The 24,507-nt window shown below is 36.2% G+C and overlaps 1 protein-coding gene across 3 annotated transcripts in view; it reads right to left on the bottom strand.

The window, feature by feature from the left end:
- The window catches only part of LOC131154585 (uncharacterized), a 108,338-nt gene that overhangs the window by 61,678 nt on the left and 22,153 nt on the right, over nt 1–24,507 (bottom strand). For 2 of the 3 annotated variants that reach the window (XM_058107457.1, XM_058107458.1), the window contains 3 exons: nt 20,616–20,667; nt 12,941–13,006; nt 2,337–2,491 (listed from right to left, as the gene is read on the bottom strand). In XM_058107457.1, coding sequence (XP_057963440.1) covers nt 2,337–2,491; nt 12,941–13,006; nt 20,616–20,667 — 273 coding nt within the window. The remainder of the gene's footprint in view (nt 1–2,336; nt 2,492–12,940; nt 13,007–20,615; nt 20,668–24,507) is intronic. The other variant, XM_058107459.1, reaches the window with a different exon arrangement.

The raw sequence follows: 24,507 nt of genomic DNA, 5'->3' as shown, positions 1-24,507 counted from the left end.
GAGCTTCAGTTTACTGGTGATCAATTTTTTTTCCCCTTCTAATATTGTAAGAGACCACTTGCACAGGTGGAGCAAAAGTCAGGGGATTTAAATGAGGGACTTAACAACAGTAATGTATGCAAGAAGGCCAAATATATCAAGGTGTATGACCGAAGGACAACAACGCAGGAGGGGTTAGAAAATGAAATTTTATTAATGAAAATCAAAAGAATTCTGATGTGCAGGTGAGTCTTGAAAAGAAATACTGCTGGCAGTTTTTATATTGAGAAAACTCTTAATGATTCTAAAGTAGACCCGGGTAAGAAAGATGGTGAAGAACATAGTTTTAAGTTTTAGGGAAGAAAAAAAAGTGGGGTGATGCATCAAAGAATGAGACAGTAATTGTTCCTATGAGGATGGTTTACTATTGGATGAGGTTGGTGAACAATTTGGGTATATGTCTGATTCAGCTGATTTACCAGGAAATCTCTTGTATGCCATCATCTCTGCTTGAAGGTTTGGAGGTTGGTCCTATTTTTGAGGATGATGGATTGGATAAAGAGCAGAATGAAAGTAACCTGGGCATGGATGGGATTTGCCCAACCCATGCGGAGGAGATTAGTGGAAAGGATTTAAAAGCTCAATAACTAATGGACAAGATGGGCTTGCAGTTGTCTGATCCTGGAAAAAAAGAAGTTCAATTAGATGTAGGAAAAAGAAATGAAATACCAGTGGGAATTAGCAAAATTTGCAATGCCCTTTTAATTATGATGGAAAGGGTTTGAAGAGGAGTTATCTCATATAGTTTTTGTTAGGATTTTTCCTGTTTTTTCTTTTGTTCTTTCTTCCACTTTTAAAGATTTGTTATCCCTTTCTAGGTTGTAATTTTTTTTATCATCTTAGTACTTTCATAATCTAGAAAAACTATTTATGTGGTTTTCTGAGTAGTTATCTGCCAGATTTAAGGTGAAACAATCAGGGGCTGGAATGAATATTTTGAAGCTAACAATGATACGAGTAGTGACTCTGGTGAGAGAAAAATTGAGGAGACAAATCAAATGAAAACAGTGAGTTCTATAGCAAATTTGGATGTGATAATTGTTTACAATTAGATGAAATTTGCGAACAATATGGCTACAGTTCATCTTTAGATATTAGATAATGCTTCTCATGCTTCACAAAACCCAACAATAGAATTGGATTGAGTTCCTTCTTAAAATGATTATGGAATTTAAATGTTGTTGGTGGTCAGGTGAAAATGCAATAGGTTAAAGAGCTTAAAAAAAATAATCTTTTACCAATTCCCATTTGTACAAAGATGGAATTGAATGATAAGGATAATGAAGCCCAAGATCTTAAGATACAATGGGTTTAAGATAGACATCCTATAGGCCAGGAAATTAGATTGGGTTGTGAAAAGAGCAAGAAGAAGTTTCAAAGACAGTTACATAATTTTAATTGCATCATGAAGTACCATGGGATGGGATTGAGGAAACTTTTTTTGAATAAATTGTCTAAATTACATTGTTTCTATTTCTTTCTGCTTTCATTAGTCAATAGGGTTCCTCATTTCTAATTTATCAAATAAAAAAAAATGAGGAGCCTTCTTCCTCCTCTTTGGTTTGTACCATTTTCTTCATCTCTTAGTAAGTTTTATTCAGCTATCACAAAAGCAACAATCGAGTGTCTACAAAATTGATAGATTTCTACTCATGACTTTCTCGTGCCTCAATCTCTATATCACTTTGCTCTCACAGCAGTTCGGCCAATCTATGGTTCAACCACCTTGAAAGAGTGGCTAGAAGGGCCCCAAAGATGCATACAACTAATCCATCTAGGCCCCACTTGACATTGGTACCAAGTGGATAGGAGAGCAGATCGACCAATCTATTGCTCAACCACCTTGAAAGAGTGGCTAGCAGGGCCTAAGGACACAACTAGTCCATCTAAGCCCCACTTGGCATTGGTCCCAAGTGGATAGGGGCACCTATGGCATTCCTACGTAGAGTTACCACAAATTGTTTGTCCTCTCCTACCCTTTCCACCGAGTATAAAAAAGAAGAAGAAGAAGAAGAAGAAGAAGTAGAAGAAAAGGAAAGAAAGAAAAAAGATTATAAGTGGATATATTTAATCAGTTAGCTAATTGTTAAACAGGAATAGATCTAGCAAATACAAAAGAAGCTGAGTGTGATAGCTTGGCAATACATTCAACGAGTATGTACATGTGTCTATCTGTATGTCCTGTCATAGCAAGTTGACGGTATAGACCAAAAGAATTAAATGAAAAACTTCAAAATTAAAAGGTCTTTCATAGGCAGGACTCAAATACATAGCATTCATTAATGTTAGAGATGTACCATTTATCCAATACACTGATGACTTTGCAGCTTGATCAGTATGTTTCTCATCCTTCTCTACATCATTGGCTTTGTTGTCGTTAATATCTAAAATCACTGCAACTCGGTCTCCATTCACCTCATATATCTCTCCACGTTGACCACTCGATAAAGGCCTACAAACATATCAAATCTCAGTAAATCACAGAATGTCAAAACACAATTCATTTAAATTAATAGGCTATGGAAAGTATTTTAAAACACATGTTATAAGAAGCTATATTACTAATAACCATGAGACTATATGACAGCACAAAGACAAGAGACCTAGGTTTAGGAAACTTCAATGCAAAGATGGAACCCTGATTTTTCTCATGAAAGACAAACAAAAAAGGTAGATTGTTGGAAAAAAGGGAGGTCAAGGAGAGGAAAAAAGGGAGGGGGTGTGGATGCTGCTATCCTGAAGGGCTTTAATCTAAAAGATGAGAAGAATCTCTAACCGCACGAAGAGCTACAGAGGCTCACATTTTTATCAAAGGGTGGGTATGGCGGCTTGAAGGAGAAGGTGAAAGAAAAGGCTGGGCAGCCCAAAAAAAAAAATCAAAAAAGAAAAAGGGTCAATTGCAGGTTGTCGCCCAAGATGTGGCTGTCATCTCGAAGGAGAGAGATTTTTCAGACACGACTGAAACTGATGCTCCAAGAGTTTCGGGTCAGCGCCAATCAAAGGAAGGAGGGGGGTGTGCATTGCATGCAAGGAGAAATGCTCAAGACAGAGCACTGCCAGTACAGTTGACAGTTCTTTGTTCAAAGTTGAATCTTAAAGATGTGGGCTGAATAAAACCCAGAATCTTTGCAGACTTTGAAGGAGTTAGGAGATAGTGTGGCCTGAAAGAGAAGGATAACAGGGCCACACAAAAGGGAGAATAGCAACTGGTCTTTAGAAAGGATGCAGGCCAAAAGTTCTTCAATTTTGGGCCAATTTAAAAGAGAAGAGCTGCAGAGTTAGCCTGATAACTATGCTTAAGAGGAGTTATGACACCAGGGATGTGACAATTCCAGCAATCGCACAGCAATCAAACCAGGAAAAGGGGCAAACATAGGGATAATAACTGGGAAAAAAAGACTACTCCAGTTGTCTGAATCTACAATTGACGTGTGGGGGTAGCAGCAGGGCATGGGAGTAGGAGAATGCAATGATGTCAAGAAGTGAAGATAAGAAAGGAAGGTCTATGTGATCGGATATAGAAAGCAAGGGGAAGAAGCCCTGGACAAGGGGAAGTGTTCTGCAATTATACCCAGAGAACTTGATTATGAGCTTGAAGAAAGGAAAGGAAAGGAAAGGGCAATATGAAATGTATGACTGCAAGCCTTCGGAGATGGTGCCACCTGAAAATTCAATTAACAAACTACGCGGCGAAAGCTTTAGCAACCAGGACTTGTGGGGGGCCATCATAAAAGTCAGATCAGTTAGTAAAATCCTGGGGATATCATTTGAAGGTTTTGAAGAGAAAGCTGTTAAGTTATTTGAAGATGCAAAGAAGAGGAGATGAGAAAAAAGCGAACCAATAATAAGGAAGAACACCAGCAGAAGCAGCAAATGGGAACTTTAGCGATTAGAATACTCAATTAATAGAAGTATGGGAAGAACAATGAGTTGGAAGAACAGAGAGAAGAGGGGTCTCACGTGCCTTTATCTTAAAGAGAATAATTTCTTGGGTGACCGTGAAGAATTTTTTAAGAATTTTTGGTAAAATATATGCATTCCAGAGACTAAATTGAACCCAATTGATGCAGCAACAGCGAGAAGAGTCAATTGTTGATTGATTCCTTCAAAGTAAAGTCCTCTATTTCATGTTTGTTTGAGGAAAGTGGTGGATTTGAATGGCTATTCACAGCGTGTGTGCTCCTACTGATGAAATGGATATTTGTCACGATCCCACATTGGGCATGTACTAGCAAGATTTTGGCCATATAAGGATAGTTAAGGCTTCAACATTGCAATGCGCCTTTTATAAGAAAAAACTGTGAGTCCCAATGGTCTTAAATTTCCAAAGAACTGCCAAAATTTCCAGTTGAAATTTCAGCTTTCCACCATCCTTGATATTGAAATGGCAATCAATTTCTGTTTGACAAATTTTCCTTTTGATGAATCATCCCAAATTCATTAAAATATCGAAATTTCAACAAAATTTTTCAAAATATAATTATAAAGTAACATTTCCTGGAAATTCACATCCCAAATTGAAATTTTCTATATTTTTTTGTTTACTTGACCATTTGCTTCTAAATTATTTGTATTTTTTTAATAAATAATATCTAATTGATTCATGAATTTTATTTAAATTAGTTGAATATGTTTAATATGATTATATTACAGCTATTACACCTTATACATCAAACACCTGCCATAGATGTACAATCTTGCATTATAATGTTTAGTAATAGTTTCTAAAATTTCATTAAATAATTCCACAGTTTACTATAATTTGCATCATTTTTTAAAAAATTTAAATCAAAATTAACATCGACATCGAAATTTCTCAACTTCTGAAGCCTCGAAATGCTAGTCAAAATCAAAATTTAAAATATTGGCCACTCCTTCAATGGAAGGTTCAAAGGGAATTAGCATTTTTGAAATTATGGTGTGGATAAAAAGCAAATGGGTAAGGATGGTATTTTGCCCGCCCTATAGAGATTTCTAGGAAAAATCTACAAGCTCGATAAATTAGGTTTACAGATGTCTAATTGTGAGGTAAACAAAATTAAACTAGATAGTGGTAAAGCCAAGGCAGAGATGGGATTAAAAGGAACTAGCAAGTTTGAAGTGTTCAGTAAATTACAGTAGGAAGGGTCTAAAGCGAGGATGAGTTAATAATAATTGTCATTCTTTTTATTTTTATTTTGTTTTCTTGAGGATTTTGCATCCTATCTGTAACTTCCCGCTCTTTGACTTAACTTCTTTTTTATCCAAAAAATAAAGGTCATGAAGTGAGTTGTTAGTTTAAGGACATATATGGTCTTGCTTTTGAGGGTTAGAAACTGGAGATCATCATTGAATTGCAGGCTTGAGAGCCATAAATGGGAAGGTAATAGTTTTGAGTAAAAGAGTTACTACATAAATGAATTTCAACTTGACCTTATGGCTGAGGAAGAAATATGGATCCATATTCAATTCATTCAATGTTAAGGTGGTCTGGGTGACTACAGCAGTGATTCAACTATTCTTTAAGGAGCATTGGATTATGCTTTTGAAGCACAGGCCTTTGTTCGGGAGTTGTTTGGAAGATTTTAAAATCTGGTCTGGGGTTGCTTAAAGGATTGTGTATCCTAATGTGCATCTTCTTAGAGTAACTTGGGTTTGAGTTTGGATGAGTGATGTTGACTTTGAGTTTGGTTAAAAGGAGTTCAGACTTGGAGAATCTTCATTCATTAATGTTGTGTGTACAGATCTAGTCAAATTTGTTGTATTTGAGAGCTTATGAACTTTCAATAAACAAGGACATTGACGGATGGAGTGAGGGATATTCCTCCTCCACAAATTGCACAAAAGCCTCATGATTCAAGCCTAGAGGGTCATTGGAAGGTTTAGAATGTTACAAGGATGAATCACTCCTCAGACATCTTGATGTCTTTTGGCATATAAAGCTCTTTATAGGGGAAACACCTCATTTATGTGTCAAGGATGAATCACTCCTTAGCCTAGAGGGCCAACCCTATGATGGTTTCTTGGCACTTCCATGAACAACTGGGGGGGAGAAGGGGGGGGGGGGGGGGGAGGCCATGGTGAGCAATATAGAATAATGTGTCAAGCATCACTCTCGAGTGACAAGTTGCGGTGTGCAGCCACTATGTCCCTCGAATTACCCGCATGTGGTCTCATCTTCTACCTATCGGGCTATTAGTAAACCAGCAAATATTTGCATGCCCTTTCTTGGGCAATGTAGCATGCCAGCTACAACTAATTGAAGTTTAGCAAGATATAGGCCTACTGAAGGATTATATTGTCTGGGCAAGGGCAAACCTCATACTTTTAGTAAGTAGGAACAAACCCTAGAACATATGGGATATTTTTCCTTAGTTACCATCCTAGCTGATATAAGATTTTCCTCAAGGAAGAATTTTATGTGCCGGATTTGTCTTGTTAGTTGCACTGCCAACAATGCTAAGGCCATTAAATTGATTCATAAGTCTTCTCATACATATGGATGGGTATGGCAAGACACGACATGGTGGAGTCATGTCACCTCATGGGCATGCTTCCATTGTCATATCAAACCAGAGTAGGGCAAAGTTGATCCTTATGATCATGGAAATCTACCGACACATAACACCATTGGTATTGTACGGCAAGTTAAAAATTGTGCTCTTATCCTCCTAACAAAACTAGTGAGAAAGAAACTTCATACAAAAAATTTTTAAAAAATTTGACTTTGTAAATTTCTTTATTAGCTTTATCCCCCTGGAGTGCCACACATATTAATTTGCCTTCATTTAGCACTACTTATTGATAGGTACCGAATAAGAAAAATGTATTGCACTTAATAAGTAGTAAGTTTGTAAGTACTTTTTAACCATACTTTCTAAAAGTCAAAACTTAAAATTAGTGTCTAGCAATGGACAAAAATAAGTATTGATTTGATACTAATAATTTTATATTATTAAAAAATAATAATTCATATGATTATGACATATATTCTTACACAGTCACAATAATGCATAATCATAATTTTCCAAAGATTATATCAATATTTTTTATAGTGAAATAAATGTATAAATATTTTTTTGGGTAATGTATTATTCCAATATTTTGAAATTATTGTAACATAATATTATAATAAAATTATTAGAATAGTCATTTTAATAATATCATAACATTTACAAATATTATAACAAATACCATTAATACAGCACTATAACAAAATAATTATTATAAAACAATTGTTTTAAATTTGTTATCATATAATAATGATATTATAAAATTATTATAATTACTACGCATATTTTAATATAATAATACTATATTATTATAACATAGTAATATTTCACACTATTTTCAATATTTTAATAATTTATTATTTTAAATGTTGTAATAATACGTGATAATATTACATTATATGGCAAAATGCATTATTATATCATTCTATAACTATAATTGTATAATATATTCTATAATATAAAACAATATAATATTATAAATTTAATATGACACTATAGGTATAGTAGAAGTATACATTGTTTACCATCTTAGAAGCGGCCATACGCATCTCCCAACTGGCAACTACTAAGGAAATTTCTTATTTAAGAGAAGAGATTCTTAATTAGGACATAAAATTATAACCACTTCTTTTCTATAATGAACCAAACACTGTTTTTCATGACAAGTACTTGCAGTAGATGATGGGTGATATAAGAACTATTTAGAGGTCGTAGCAAAATGTTCACTAAAGTATTCGCAAAAGGTCCTGGGACCTTTCCAGAAAGCTTTTGTCATTCTTTTTTGGAGGGGGGGTGGGTACTTGATGCAGCATTAACTGCAAATTAACTAGTGGACAGCCAGTTAAAGAGGAAATCAGAGGAATCATCTACAATTTGGACATGGAGAAAGCACGTACTCCCAAGTGCTGGAATTCTCTCACTTAACTCTTGAAAAATATGGGTTTTGAACAACAGTGAAGGAGATGGATTCGAAAGTACATTACCTCTCTTACCAATTCCATTCTAATCAAGGGCATCCTCTTCCTCCATTTCTTTTCATTTCAGCAATGGAGGTTCTTAGCAAGAGAGTAGGGTGTTCGATTATGGGTTGCTTACTTTGTTAAGGAGAGGTAAGCAATAAAGAAGAGTTATCTCACATCTCTTGTTTGCAAACACCAATATCATCTTCTTTGAGGCTCATCTCTTTTTTCTTTTTTCTTTTTTCTTTTTTCTTTTTTCTTTTTTCTTTTTTTTCTCATCTTTTTTTTTTAATTTCCCCTGAACATGCAGCCCAATTGCTCGTGGAGAAATAACAAACAATAAATAACACTCTTTACATGAATAAGATTTTTTTTAACTAAACAATAAATGCGGCAACAAGAGTAGAACCCACGACCTCCTGGCAACCATGGCTTTGATACCATGTTAGATTACCACTTCACCTAGAAGCTTAAGCCACTCAGTTGTGGGTCAACTATGTATATCAAGCCTAATAGGAGAGGATCTCCTTCCCATGGACAGCCATCATGAAAAGCAGGAGCACCCACTAAAGTTGCTTTTTTTTTTCACTTTTGAAGCTTCATGTGGAGGATTTTGACCCTACAGAACCCACAGAGAAGGAGCATTACAGGATAAAACAGGCATTTTCAATGCAAAAGAGGTTGTCTCTGCATCATATTCTAATCCATTGTAACGGGGCAAAAATTTTTTGGGAAACTGCCATGTCTATGCCGGGAAATCTGTGAATAACAGCAGGCCTTTTCTTGGAAGAATTTTGGGTAAGAAACAGCATTTGGACAGAAAAGGTTATGAAGAGGGTGGTTGAGCTAATCCACTCGACCATACCTTAGTTTGTCAGGAGGAAAAGAAGTCGCCAAGCTTTAGAGGATATTGAAAGTGCCTATTAGTACCATTAAGGATAAATGGTTTCAAACATTATACTTTTGGCTTAGTAACAGGCAGCAATTTATTAATACTCAGGCTGCCTTACATTCCCTGATGGAGAAACTACAGAAGTTTCAATCACCACGTGTGTACATCAAGGATCTGCTTTGAGCCCTTGTCTTTTCGCTTTAGTGATGGACCAACTGACTAAGAGTATTCAAAATGAGGTTCTATAGTGTATGTTGTTTGCAGATGATATTGTATTAATTCATGAAACTTGGGGCGGAGTAGAGGCTGAGTTAGAATTATAGAGAGAAGCTTTGGAATCTAGAGGCTTTAGGATAAGTAGAAATAATACAGAATATATGAAATGTAATTTTAGTAATGCCAGGAGAAATATTGGAGACAAAGTTAAACTTGATGATGAAGAAATAAATAGCACTTGTAGATTTCGGTACCTTGGATCTATTATGCAAGCTGAAGAAGAAATTGAAGATGATGTAATGCATTGAGTTAAAGCAAGTTGGGTAAAATGGAGAAGTGCTTCAAGTGTGCTTTGTGATCATAGAATACTCTTTAAATTAAAAGGGAAATTTTATAGGATGCCTATAAGACCAGCTATGCTATATATATCAGAATGTTGGGCGACGAAAAACAAAATATTCAAAAAGTAAAAGTTGTTGAGATGAGAATGCTTAAATGGATGAGTGGTATAACATTGAAATCTAAATTAAGGAATGAACATATTCACGGTAAGTTAGGTGTAGCTCCTATAGAAGATAAGATAAAAAGGGGGGGAGGACAACTCAGATGGTATGGACACTTGCAGCATAGGCCACATAATGCGCCAGTGAGGAAGAGTGAGTTAGTTACTGTAGGGGGCAGTAGAAGGAGTAGGAGTAGACCTAAAATAACTTGGAAGGAGATAGTGAGCAAGGGTTTAATAGCCTTGAATCTGTCAAAAGAAACAATCCATGATCGCATAAATTGTCGGAAAAGGAATCATATAGCCGACCCCACTTGGTGGGACTTAAGGCTTGGTTTTGTTGTTGTTGTTGTCTTTCTTTGAAAATTCGGTTTTTTAAATCAGTTGCACCCTCTCGTTGCCCATTGTGTTTTTTCTCTTTTCTGATCAAAGAAAAATAAATAATACAAGTATTTAGACGATGCCACAATCTGTTCCCTAAAATAGAATGACTTTTCTCCACATAAAATTTAAAGAATTTTCTTCCCAGGTGCAGATAGAGAGTTAAAACTAAAGCAACTTCATATTCAAGTCTAAAGGCAGAAACGACTGACATAGAGATTAGCTTATGAACCATCAAATAATAACCAGACTAAACTATGGTATAGAGATTCAAAAAAGATTTCAGATGCATAATTTCCTAAGAAGATTTGCATTATATAGAAACAGCATTTAGAAATTATTTGGACTTGAAGGTACACTATTTTGTTCAAACTGCGCTGTCATTACACATTGAACCCTTTTTCCAGGCAATTACAATACAAATCCTTAAAATTGGTACTTACAATGCTTACACATACAAACACATGCTACAAGATACACAGCCACAGAGAGATATATACATAGATATTGTTTCATTGATCTCGTTATAGTTTCTCCAATAACTGCACACTGCATAGCAATTTATGAGATGTAGTTTCTTCTTTCTCATAAAAATCTCAGCATGATCAAAACAAACTGATCATTCCTTGATAAGCAAATTGATGCACTCACAAATTACAACTAGAAAGCCACTGCATGCAAAACAGATATAACTATTCACAGATAAGAAAAGCGTAATTACAATTAAAAACCCTCACCAAACACAAACACTCCTCTCCTTCCCTCCCCCCCAAATATATATATATAGACTAGAAATATAAGAAAAGGTTCATGCCATTAGAAATCATCACCAAACATCTCCCCCTCCACCCAACAAAAAAAAGGGGAAAAAAATACACAACAAAAGAAAGAAAAGAAAAGATGCCATTGATTACTAGAGCTGTCCTCCAGACCCGAGTCAGATCACTTTCCTATTATGTTAGAATCTTGAAAGTTTATAGAAGGCCATATTCCATTTCTCTCTAAGAACATGTAGTTGGCTCACCATTCTGTCCATTTTCTAGTAAGGGAGACTTGGGAATGACTTTTCAAGGTGGTGAAGTTTTTTTCTGGAGACAAGAAGAAACTTTATTCAAACAAAAAGGAAAAAATTACTAAGATGAAAACACCACATCCTATCCCAGAATAAATCTAGAGACAATCTCTCACCTGAAAATATTCGAGCATCCCATTCTACCAAAGACCCACAAATTAGAAAAATAAAAATAAAAAACACACCTCCACATTCCACATCATAGACCTTCCCAAAACAAGTAAACGCGATACTTGAAAGCTCCTTGACCAACTTTGGACACAACCAAACTTTGCCAAGAATTCCAAATATCTACTCCACAGACCTCAAGGAAGTGAATGGTGCAGAAATAAATGGGGAACATTCTCTGAACTACTTCCACACACACACAAAAAAAATATCTGGAGATAGCACTGTAGAACTTCCTCTTCTGCAGCAGACTTTGGTGTTAACTCTATTTGGGATGGTAAGGTTTTAAGTTTAAGAAAATGTATAAGCATCATAAGTAGGTATTGAAAAAGTGGAATTAATAAGTTTTTTTCTGGGATATGTCAAGTTAAGAATTCTAGTATGTTGTACGAGATTAAGTGCTTGAATTGGAGGCCGGATTTTGAGGGCTTGTCGAAGGCAAAGGCAGTGAGACATCTTTCTCTTTAGAATGCATTGGATGTTTTGATTTTCCAGAAAGAGAAGATTTGGAGGCAAAAGACAAGGTTTAAGTGTTGCAATTCTTTGATTTTTTTTATAGGATGGCTAATGGGAAGAGAAGAAAAAAATTTATCAAATATTTTAAATCAAAAGCGGGTGAAGTTAATAGGAGTTATAATCTAATAGCTGAGGAGATTAGTGGTTAAAAAAAAAAGATTATTCAGAGGAAGATGATTGTAGGCCTATGATTGACAAGTTGAATTGGTGTTCAATTTCTAATTATTAGATGTCTTGGTTGGAGAGACCTTTTGAGGAGGAAGAGCCTAGGAGTGCAGTTTTTTGGATGGAAAAGGATAAGGCTCCTAGTCCACATAGTTGCTTTAAGGTTTTTCAATAGTAACATTAATGGTGTTATTGATAGGAGCATTGATTCAACCTTATTACCTTAGTGCATTGATTCAGTCACTAATGTGTATCAGACTCTCTCCAAGATGCTTGCTCATAGGTTGACTGCAGTTTTGTGTGATCCTCCTTTTCAAAGTGCTTTCTTGGTGGTAGGAAAATTTTGGATGTTGCTTTGATGGCAAATGAGGTGGTTGAGGATGTGTGTAGTAGGAAGGATAAAGTCAATGACATCAATTGAAAATGTGTGGATTTCTTTCCAACAAAATGCCCTAAAAAACAGTGAAAATGCACACTTCCAACTAGCCAAACAGTGCGAGAAAAGGTGGGAAGTCTCAGCAGTATCAAAATACGTAAATATGTTATAAACACATTGGTGTGTATTACTCTGCAACAGACCATTGGTGTTAACCCTGTGATGGAAAGGACTTAAAGAGATAGTTTTTGGTTAATTCTTGTCACATTTTTTTTTCTCTCTTTTTTTTTTTATTTTTATTTCTTAAAATATTTTGAGGACTTCTTCTCCCTGCATGGGTTGTAATTTATCTTCCTTTCCTTTCTTTCTTAGTACATCTTCTTTTGCTTTTCTTTTTTTCCGAAAAAGTGTGTATAACAGTGACCTAAAACCCAATAGTCAAGCAGACACACTTCAAGAAAGATGAGATTTGAAAGTTTCTAAATCATAGTCAAGAAAAATCAACACCAACAGCAAAATCCACTGCCTTCATTGGAATGGACTTAAGACCCTTGGAAAGAATGTGAAGCATAAGTTCTAAAGGAAAAAGATCAAGGTACATAAGGAGTAAGATTGCAATCAATAGCTAACATTTTATACTTCAGGACAACTTACCAACCCACCTGCTACGGATAATAGTATAAGCATTTGTTGAACCGTCAGACGTTGATATCTTCCCCAAAATAATCCTGTGATGCATTATATGTGTCAATACTGAGTTGACATTACAGTCATAGCTCATGGGCATGACTTAATACGAAAGGATTTTCTAAAAGATACACCCAGATATGACCCCATTAGAAGCATGCTTGTTAGTTGCCAGAACATTCAATTTCTTTCCTGGCAGCAGTATTTCCAGAAGTTGGCAATATTTGACACACCCAGATCCTAAACATTCAAATAAGAGTACCAATCAACACACACAAGCATACAACCCTAGTTCAAAACTGTGTTATGTTTTGAGGACTTCAAACTCAAAACAAAGCAGAAATCAGACCAACACCCATAAAATGGAATTGCATAAGAAAAATAGTGCTTCTTTGATATCATTCTCAAAACTGTTTTCATTTACCGAAAGAATGATAATGATACAGAAAAATCTTGGTGGAGGGCTTCAGATAGTTGGGTTTAAAAATCTTTCATGAAAATGCCCCATTTCAGTAAACTATAAAACATTGCTTCCTGCATTCCCAATAATGGAGTTTTCCGAAAGTGGAAAATGACCACAAAAAAACAAGTCACTTCCTGTTTATATTTTTTTTTCCAAACATAAAATGATTTCCAGTAATGAGTTTGAAAATGACAATGAATAGCTGTAATCAATTTGAATCAAAGAGGAGTTTCTTCATGCGTCAGCGCATGTTAGAAATTAACCTATACGGAAAAATTCATAACACTAATTTTATTTCTTTGAATAAAATATATATATTAAAAAAAGAGCAAATAAATTTACAGTGAGGAGAGTACAAGATGTCTTCCAAAAAACACAAAGTAAAAATGACAATAAATCTTCCTTCCTCTCAAAACCCTAGTTTTGCTTGCAACCAGAAACAAAAAGTTGAGTTAACAAAAATTTTGAATAAGAAAGAAGAGTCTTCCCAAAACACAAAGGAAAAATGACAATAAAGCTTCCTTCCACTTGTAACCCTAGTTTGCTTCCAACCAGAAACAAAAAGTTGAGTAATAAAAAAAAATTGAACGAGAAAGAAGAGATTTCTCCACAATGAATAACATAGTAAACATCCCTCCCACCTTCCTCCCGCCCTCCACTCGCACTAGTTTTCTTGAAACCAAAAACAAAAGTTGAGTAAACAAAAATTTTGAACAAGAAAGAAGAGATTTCTCCACAATAACAAAAACACAATAAACATCCCTCCTTCCACCCTCCAATCATAACCATAGATAAGAGTAAAATAAAATATAAAAAAATGAACAGGAAAGAAGATTCACCACAATGAAAAACACAATAAAGGCGTGTGCAAATAAAATATTACAAAGGAGCGACAATGGTAGTTTTACTCTCTTATAGAGCCCAGCTGGTTTGTGAGAAGGATGGAGGGAAAAAATTGGTGAGGGTAGTCTGTGAATGGCAAATAGAAAATGGGGCAATGGTGAGGTTGGTGGTGATAGACGTTTAATCTTGGATGAATTTTGTGAGCACTATAGTCGAGACTCGGATTCCTCATATTTAGTAGGTGACATTTCCCACGAGTCAATATCTATTTTAGAAAATCTAGTAAAAATTCCTAATTTTGAGGATGATGAGGTGAATAAAGATTTCAGACAAATAGTCTTAAAAGCGATGGTATTTTGTATACTCCTTTCACGCTAGAGGAAAAGGTGAGTCAGAAGGACATTGAAGCCCAACCACCAACGGATAAGATGGGCTTGTGATTGTTGGAGTGGAATTAGGGTGGATGGGGAACAATATATGGGCACGTGAACTAGCTAACTTAAAAAGTGTTCTATTAGTGATGATGGAAAGGGGTTGAGAAAGATATTTTTCGAAGCAGTTTGGGATAATTTTTTTTTTTTTTTAGGAATACGAATTCTTTTGAGGATTCCTCGTCCCTTTTTTAACATTAAAAAAAAAAAACAAACAAACAAACATTGGAGACAAAAAGCTAAAGCAAGTAGTTTGAAGAAGTGGATCGCAACACAAAGAAAATTCTTCACGAAGATGAATGCAGACAATGAGGACATTTTGGAAGAACAAAGTGCATTTCTAGGTTAATACTGTATACTTTTCAATTATGAAACTTCATAGGCTTGTCATGGAGGGCCTAGATCGGAATTCTATCACCAACAGAATCGCTTTGTCACATGAAAGCATAGTAATTAGAGGCACAAGGCACATCAAGTGCAAAGGGTATCTAGAGCCAAGACACGAGGCGCGAGGCGAAGGCGCGTGCTTCATGAAGGTGAGGAACACAATTATTAAAATTGTGTACAATGCCTATTTGGTGGGTAATTGATATATGAACACATATAGTAATTTTAGAATTTAAAATGCCTAAATATTCAATACCAAAATTGGAAATTTAATGAAAAGCCTGGCCAAAGGCCAAAAGCATCAACATAGTTCAACATCAAAAAAAAAAAAAGTACAATAAAAGATTTCAAAGTCTAAAATCTAAAAATCCTCTTCAATCATCAGCCATCACTCATCATCAACTAAGTCCTGCTAAGGTATTATCATCTTCCTCTTCATCATCAGAATTTTCTTCTCCAGCATCCTTTTCCTCTTCTATCTCCTCTGCACCATCCACTTAGATCTCATCCTCATCTACAAGTTCCAACATTATAGTCCAGCCCCTCGTCACGAGCCAAACTTGTTCAGGGCATTATGCTTACCTGTGACCGCTTGTCTCATGCGTTTGGGATGAGTTCCATCATGTAAATACTAGGGTAGGGTTATTTTTCAGAGATAGTTTTTCCCTAGGCCAAAAAGGGGAGTACGACACCTTGGTCATATTGATGTCTCCTACGGCCAAAGTGAGAATAGCATAGAAAGCTCTTTAGAGGAGGGTGAGTGTTCATAAACTTGAAAAACTCACTAGCTATTGTCAACGTGCTTAGCCTACTTGCCTCCCTCGTTAGACACACAATGTTCACCGAGGTGTTGATAATGAATTACGTTGCTTCAATGTTTACTACTTAGGTGTCATTGCTTTCATAAGTTGCTTATTGCTTCCACTTATATCTACTTGAATGACAATGAAAGTGTTTTGTTGGTGAATTATGGTAAACACTAGGCTGGCTAGTTAAACAAGAGGGTTTTAGCAAGTGTCGCACAATCCATTCAAAAGGGTTTGAATATTCAGCCTGTGTCACCTAGCACTGCTAGATGAAGCTCTTCTTCTAGAAGATGATGACATATTTGCACTTATTCTTGATCTAGTGTGATGCAGGGGGTTATTTACTCCATCAGCTCTAGCAACAGAACCCCAAGTCAAAAGATCATTTTCAAACAAAAGTTCATTAGTCTCATCGAAATCGCCATCCATCTTACCAATCAACCACTCATTACTATCATCAATGTCCTTTAGAAGGATGGGATCAATCATGTCATGCTTGTTGTATCGACGCCTCAAAGTTCGATTATATTTCACAAATACCAAATCATCCAAGCGTTGTTGGGCTAGCCTATTTCTCCTTTTGCTATGAAGCAGCAAAAAGGTTAAAGTAATATAGTAAATAATGATTCTAAAAAGCAGTAGATTGGTAGTTCATGTTCTTTAATCCATGATATCCTAATGACTTACATGTTGGAATATGCTCCAATTTCTTTCACAGCCGGTAGCACTACACGTAAGGTTAAGGATTTTCACAGCAAACTTTTGCAAGTCTGGAGCCGATTATCCAAATGACATCCACCATTGAGCTGTTATAAAATAAATTTTAAATGAACACCTACTAGCTAAATAGCAAAAATAATTTTAGATAGAAAGAGGTAGCAAAAATGCCTCTTTACCCGGTGCTTTTATCTTCCTTTGTCTCACTACCAAATCAATTCCAAAGAGGCCACTAGCACTAGTGTAATTTTCCAACTCATGTAAAACTTAATCTTGCACTTCAAGGGTTGGCACCAACCTTGCAATACATTTGTACAAACCTGCCATGATTTCTTCATCTTGGGAAATGTGGGGGTTCGAATAGAAAAATTCCAGGTTCAAGTAGTGTGCAGCTGCATGCAAGTGTTGATGGAATTGGCATCCCCACCTCGTATCAATAATTTCAAATGCCTACTTGAATTTATCCTCTCTCTCTCACTGAAAGCCTTAGCTATGGCTTCCTTAGCCCTCTATCCATTGTTTCATAAATGTATCCCATTGCAAGTTTCTTTTCCCCATCAACCAAATAAAGTACACAGACAAGTGGGCCTATCAATGTAAAAGCATAGACAATGGTACTCCAAAAGGTAGGCATCAAAACAATACTAGTTGCTCTTTTTCCAGCTGCCTCCTTTTCCCATTTAGTAGTATTCCAATTTTCAAAAGTAACATCTTCCTCAAGTTGTTCTTTTGAAGGTGGATTGAACAAAAAGTGATGAAGGCAGTTGCAAATCTTGTGACTGCACGCCTTAGTAACTCATTTCCTCCAGTGAACTGTCTCATCAAGTTCACCACACCAACACGGTTATTAATAAAACCATTCAAAAATATTGCCCTTTTCGAAGTTGTATGAATTGAAGGCTTCTTCCCAATATCCTCCAATATTAAACCTAGGCAATGGGCAGCACATGGTGTCCAATATAAATGTGGCCTCCTTGCTTCCAACAATCTCCTTTTTCAAAACTCAAGGAGTGAAGCCATTAAAATATTAAAATAAACAATATATACACTATAGAATGTAGTTCTAAAAATAAGTTCTTACCTACTACAACATAGTTTGAAGCATTATCAGTTACTACTTGAATTACATCTGATTCTCTAATTTCCTCCACCATCTCATCAAGTAATTTGTACATTCTATTTGTATTCCTGACAATATTAGAAGCGTCAATAGACTTGATGAACACTGATCCTAGCGAGTTCACTAAGAAGTTTATTATGTCCTTATTAGCAACCGAATCTCTCCAACCATCAGAAATAATCGAGCATCCATATTTTGCCCATTCCTCCTTATTTACCTTCATCAACTCTTTCATTCGACTAACTTTTTGCTTTAGGAAAGGAACTCTCACTTCATGATAGCTAAGCGGCTTTATTCCAGGACCATATTGCCCAATCGATTTAAGTGTCACTACAAAGCTATCCAAACATAAAGCATTAAATGGTATTCCAGCATCATACATCCACCTAGCAAAATTTGCCATTGCCTTTTGTCTTAATTCTTTCTTGCATACCTCATTTATTCATGTTCCTTCTTTCCTAGCTTGAACCGCTATCTTTGGATCAGGAGTAAAAAACAAGTCTATAGGCCCCTTCTGTTTTGGTTTCTTCAAGGTCATTGGTATGAACTTCGAATTCCACTTCCACTTTCACTACTAAGCTCTCTCTTGCCACGAGAGTCAATTTACTGAACTTCATCCTCTTCATCTTCACCATAGTGATCTATGTCATAAAAGTCGGGCAATAACTCATTTTCCTCCTCCTCTATATCTTTCTTCTACATATACTCCCTAATCTCCTCACGTACATGAGCAGGGCACTTAGAGCAGTCTTTTACATTTCAAAATCCTCCGACAATATGTTTTTTTGCCCGAAATATTCCTCCTTTTGTGACTTTGCCACCAAAATTGCAAGTCAAATTATTTCTATTTTTTTAACATCCAAATGAGCATACTTCCACTTCCAAAATCCATTTAAGATTTAAGACCTGTTATCCTAAATGCAAAAGCAATGTTTAATACATTTCAGAAAAATGTATAGTTTGTATGCTGCATTTCCAAAAAAAAATTACAAAACAGCAGCTAATTCAGTAAATAAAATGTTATAGAAGAAGAAGAAGAAGAAGAAGAAGAAGAAGAAGAAGAAAAATGTTATTACAAAACAGCAAATAAATTCAGTAAAAAAAAATGTTATATGTTAGTTATAAACTTGCATTAAACTACATAATTAATTACATACTTACATTAAATTACACAATTAATTACATATTATAAGAAGAAGCATTACACAGCAGAAGAACTGAAGAAACAAATTTAGTAAATTACAATACAGCAGCTAAATTCAGTAAAAAAAAATTTTATATGTTAGTTATAAACCTGCATTAAACTACACAAATAATTACATACTTGCATTAAACTACATAATTAATTACTTATTATAAGAAGAAGCAGTAGGCAGCAGAAGAAGAAGAAGAAGAAGAAGAAGAACTGAAAAAGAAGAAGCAGAAGAACTGAAAAAGAAGAAGCAAAAACTGATAACTCATGAAGGCTCGAAGACGAACTCATGAAGCTCCTGCTGTTTCGAAGGCTCGAAGACGAACTCACGAAGGGCTCCTGCTGGTGTCGCGCTACTTCGAAGGGTTGAAGAAGCGTTCCAGCTGGTTTCATGCTGGTTTTGAAGGGTTGAAGATGAATCCTCTTGGTTCGAGTCAAAGGTTGAAATATGAAGGCTTAGGGCAGTAGGGCTGGTCTGAGTCAAAGGCTGGATTGCTGGAAGAGGGCTACGGATTGTTCTGGCTACATTTTCTTTATTACTAGCTTCAAAAATTTCAAGGTGCGACTCACTGCGCCTGGCGCATCAGTGCGCCTGCCTGCACCTCTTAAAAGTCGCCTCGCCTCAACAGTAATGAGGTGCTAACCTTGTTGCCCCACCGCGCCTCACGCCTAGATGCGCCTGAGGCGCGCTTTTGACTACTATGCATAAAAGTCCCTTGATAAAAAGATTAGACAAGGAAATAGCCCCAGCACCAGATGGTTTGCGATAGTAATTTATCAAGATTGTTTGAAAACATACAAGATTGTGTAATAAAAATCTTAGGGGTTTACATTCTAGCAGATTAGTCACCAAATGAGCCAACATTAGTCACCAAATGAACCAACATGACCACTCATCAACAGAAAAAGACCCTTCAATTTAGTTATTAATCTGCATAAAGTCAGCATCAAAGAGAGGATACATAAATTCTACATCTAATGATCAATAGGCTTTGGTTGAGGAAGAGATGCTGCATTTGTAGTAAACAAGATAGTGGTGAAATGCGACGTATCTAACAAGGTAAAACTGCTTTCTACGGACCCAGTGGTACTTAAAAAATAAGAACAGCAAATAAATCCTATAAAACCAAGAAACAGAAATTCAATTAACAATAAAGGCTTAGGTCCTTGGAACAATAGAACACCATCACGTATGCACATATCAAACATACGGAGCAAATTATACAATATATTCACATCAAATGGAAGACTAAAACATTCAAAAGTGATTGTTCTAACTAAAAAAATATGAAATACAATATGTAAAAAGCCAGACCTCTCGAGAATCTTCTAAACATAACATTCTAGCAAGAGAGATTATTCCAGCAATCTATGTAACTGATCACTACAATAGTGGTGTCGCAATAGACACCTCTTCTTAACATTTCCTTTCTTTTTGATTGGAAGCCCAAAAGGCCTGGGTTACACAACAGGAGGTAAACCCCACTCAAATCAATACCATTCCCCACCCCTCCCATGATTCTAGCAAGAGAGAAATCGTTCCAGTAATCTATGTAAATCACTACTATAGTGGGGTCACAGCAGAGGCAACCCATACACCCCTTCAATACCACCCAAAAAAATATAAACAAATACAAGAAACAAAAATAGAACAAAACACACACAGAGGCAAAAACAATGAAGAATATAACCTGTTATCAGCTTCAATATGTACAGAAGGTCCAATGTATTTCACCCGATCCCCTAGAGACATAAGAAAGATTCAAAGAACAATTAGAAACTTAGAATTGTATGCTCTATTAACATACAACAAATCGTCTGTAAAGAATGAGGAACATACAAAAAATCAGATTGAATTGGCATGCTGATTTACTCTCAAGTCAGTTACTAATTGTTCAATGCAAATTTTGTCTGGAACAAGTGATTTGGTTAACTTGTGGAGATGATTTCAAGGAATGATAACAAAATGTTTGTGGCAATTGAGAGGAAGTCATTCGACTTTGTGCAGGAAAGGGAGAGGGAAGAGGACCTGATCAAAATAACCGAGTTTGTGAGACAAAAGAGACTTTCAATCTACTTGAATTAGGAAGAATTGTGTGGATTCTAAAAGCCTGGGAGGACTTTTTTCCTGGCAAAGGAAGGTGACCAACTGTTCAAAAAGTAGAGAAAAAAGGATTGATCACTCTCTCTTTCACCAAAGAGAAACTCCAGTGGACAAATGTTGGTCTTCAATGGAAGTTATAGCAGTGCAACATACTCAATCTTTCAGGCAGGAATTGAAGGTAAGGAATGGCCGGAGACCTTTGGTTGCCCAAAAGACCTGGGCAAATTGATGCTGAAGAACATCACAGCAGGACAAAGACCAACCCAAAACACTAAAATCTGTGAAATGTGGAAGGAAGGGATGCAGAAGGAAATACAGGCAAGCGCGTGGATCCAGAAGGGGGTATACTTAACATCAGGTGAGTGTCCTCACTGTGGGGGGTAAGCTAGAAGGGAGTTTCAGCATGTTTAGGAGGAAATCAAGGTCAATAACTGGAAGAGTGGTGATCCAAAAGCAAAATTATATAAGGAAGAAAATTACTTCTCTGAAAGTGTATTAGAGATGATGCAAAGTTGCTTTACAGACGGAGGCCAATTTTTTCAATTTCAAAATGAAAAAAAGCGCATATCAAGGTACATTCAGGTAGGGATCTTTCAATGAATTTCAAGTCCTATATAAGAATCGAGATTGCAACTTCTCTTCAGGGATGAAGCCCATCCCTTTCAGTGTATTGGTTAGAAGCAATGGACCAGATTTTCAAGCCTCAATCCTGAAAGCCCATTCACTCAAGATAAGCTGGGAAGTCCTTGCCCGCTTATTTTGGGAAACATATGGAGAAACAGACAAATAGGAGGACTTTCAACTGGGAAAAGTCAGGGGAGCTGTGTACAGAGTCGAAGGAGACGGGAGTAACAGCAGAAACAGAAAAATTAGGTGATCTGCGGCAAGTAAATGGAAGGAGGCACGGGGTGGATGGCGACCATGCCTGCAGAGGAAGGACATGTGGCAGAGCTATTAGGAGAAAAACCTTTTAAATCTGTCACTCCAGTTTCTGATGCAGCTTCAAAGAACTAGGTGGAAGATTTTCAAGAAGATATTTATTACTGAACGGGTGCTGAAGAAGCTTAAGACTGCAAGCAGATTAACAATGGTTTCCTTTTGATGGTTTGAACAAGAAGCCTTCAAGCTACTGGAAGAAATTGAGAGGAAAAGACAGAAAGAAAAAAGGGCAGCAGGCAAAAGGAATAACACAGGAAGCAACAAAGCAAGAAGAGAATCAAAGCGACTCATAAAAGTGGTTGCATGGACCTAACAGTGTGCCAATTTCCTGGAAAGTAAGGGGCTTCCATAGTAGTAATAAGAGGGTGACTGTTAGGAATTTTTTTTTTTTTTAAAAATGAGGAAACATAATTTGCCAACATAAAAAAAGGAATTTTTCATAGGGCTCTAAATGATAGGGAGGTGTTGTAGCTCCCCTCCGTATTAAGTTTGTTGGAGGGTAGGCATCTTTCCGAAAGGAGGGACTACCATTCGTGTATTCTTGATTCTTCTGGGAAGTTCTCTTGTAAGTCTTTTTTGATAATTAAACAATAAAAACTTGTCTTTCCTGCTTCATAATTCTGGATGGCTACAGTCCTCCCAAAGACTAAGGCTTTCATTCCATAAGTTGCTTTTAATAGAGTCAACACCAACAATCTGTTGCAGAGTAGGAGGCCTTTTAAGGCTTAATCTCCTATATTTGTTATCTTTGTTTAGAAAGTTCAGAATCTGCTTCTAACTTGTTCCTTCATTGCTCCTTCACATGGAGGGTGAGATTTTTTTTTTTTTTTTTTTTTTGGCTTATTTGGAGAGAGTTGGGTGTGCCTGGAGTCGAAGGAGGATTTTTTAGCTATATCATTTTATATTTTTGGGATGGGTAAAGATGGTTTGGCATTGTGGAGGTGTGTGATTTTTTCAGTTTTGTGGAAGATTTGGTTGGGGAGGAATGCTTGTATTTTAACAGGAAAGAGGATGTCTTTGATTATGCTTTGGGATAGGATTCAGTATCTGGCCTTCTTGTGGCCTTTTGTAGCAGGATGGTTCAAAGTGGTTTCTTTTGCTGATTTACTGCATGATTGGCTGGCTGTGCTGTTTCGATTTCTTTTGATTTTTTCCTTTTGTTCATGCATCTTTTAAGTAGGATTTCTTACACTCCTTATAGTATTTCTAGCTCTCCTTAATAAAATCTCTTTTTTTTTTATCAAAAAAATATATATAATTTGTCAACAAGAAACTAAATAGGACAAGGGGAAGGTGAGGGGCATTTGAGCTGGTGGAGAAAGAAGCTGGAGGAATCTGTCAGCTAAGGGTACAACAGGTCAGGATCTTTGTTTTGTGGAAGGTTCTGTTTTAAATTGAAAGAAGCTGGGTGAAGGACTTTTACAGTGAACAACCTGATTAATAGTGAGGAGAAACTTGGAATGGATTTTCTTAGGCATTGACAGCCAAGGAGGGGCAAATCACAGAATTGTTCAGGAGGGAATTGACCTATATAAGACAAAAGTGGATGCACTGCAGGTTTTAGGGGGAGAGCTTAGCAATGTTTTGTTCTTTCATGAGAGAAGTAGGGGAGTTTTGGAGAGTGTGGGCAAGAAATTTGGAGAACTTCATGAAATTCTCTGGTTGACCTTCTTCTGCTGGGAGGTTCCTTTACCTGGTCAAACTTAGGGAATCAGCCCTCTTTCTCTCTCTTGAAGTAACAGATTTCTGGTATCTTCAGCCCGAGAGAAGCACTTTCTGTCGGATATAGATTTTGATGGATGACAAAACAATAAGTATAAGAAATGTTTAAGGTGTTAATCAAAAGTGAGTAAAGAGAGTCAAAAGATATACATAATGAGATGCACCTATCAGATGCAGCGTGAGATGCATCCAAAGAAGTATAATGAAATGCATCCAAAAAGAAGTGTCATGAAACGCATCCATAAGAAGCACCTACAATACACGTCATGAGACGCATTCATAAGAAGCTTTTTAGGAAGCACCAATAAGTAGCATCAGCAGAGGCGCCTGTAAAGACTCGCTAAAGAATTATCGTTTGAGTTAAGAAATTGTCTTGGTAATTTCTGCCAGAGAATATCATACTCAATTGATTAATTACATAAATTTGAACAGAAATTATTGGGTGAAGAATAATATATTTTATTTGCTATTATTGAATATTTGTCGATTCAAACCAAATTCTATTTGAAATTTAAAGTGATGTACAGCTAAACAACAAGTTTTGACTTAGAAAGAGCTCTTGTGACTTATTCTTATCTTGGAAACAAATTTCTTAAAAAAATCAAGCTCAACAGTTCATATTCCAAGTGCTGCATTTATCTTATGTCCATTAAAGCATTTCTTATCGCAGCTGGCTGTCTGAATGAGTTGGCTCTACATTCTCTATAAAAAGAACTCGTGTTGCATGAAAAAATCATCAGATAAAATACTTACGAGCAAGTGAACTTTGAGCTGATCATACTCATTCACTTGATAACCTCTACTTGCTGATATTCACT

Source organism: Malania oleifera, chromosome 4, assembly GCF_029873635.1.
Source record: "Malania oleifera isolate guangnan ecotype guangnan chromosome 4, ASM2987363v1, whole genome shotgun sequence".
NCBI lineage: Eukaryota > Viridiplantae > Streptophyta > Magnoliopsida > Santalales > Ximeniaceae > Malania > Malania oleifera.
The sequence above is the reverse complement of the archived record's forward strand: the minus strand, read 5'-3'. Positions and strand labels throughout refer to the sequence as shown.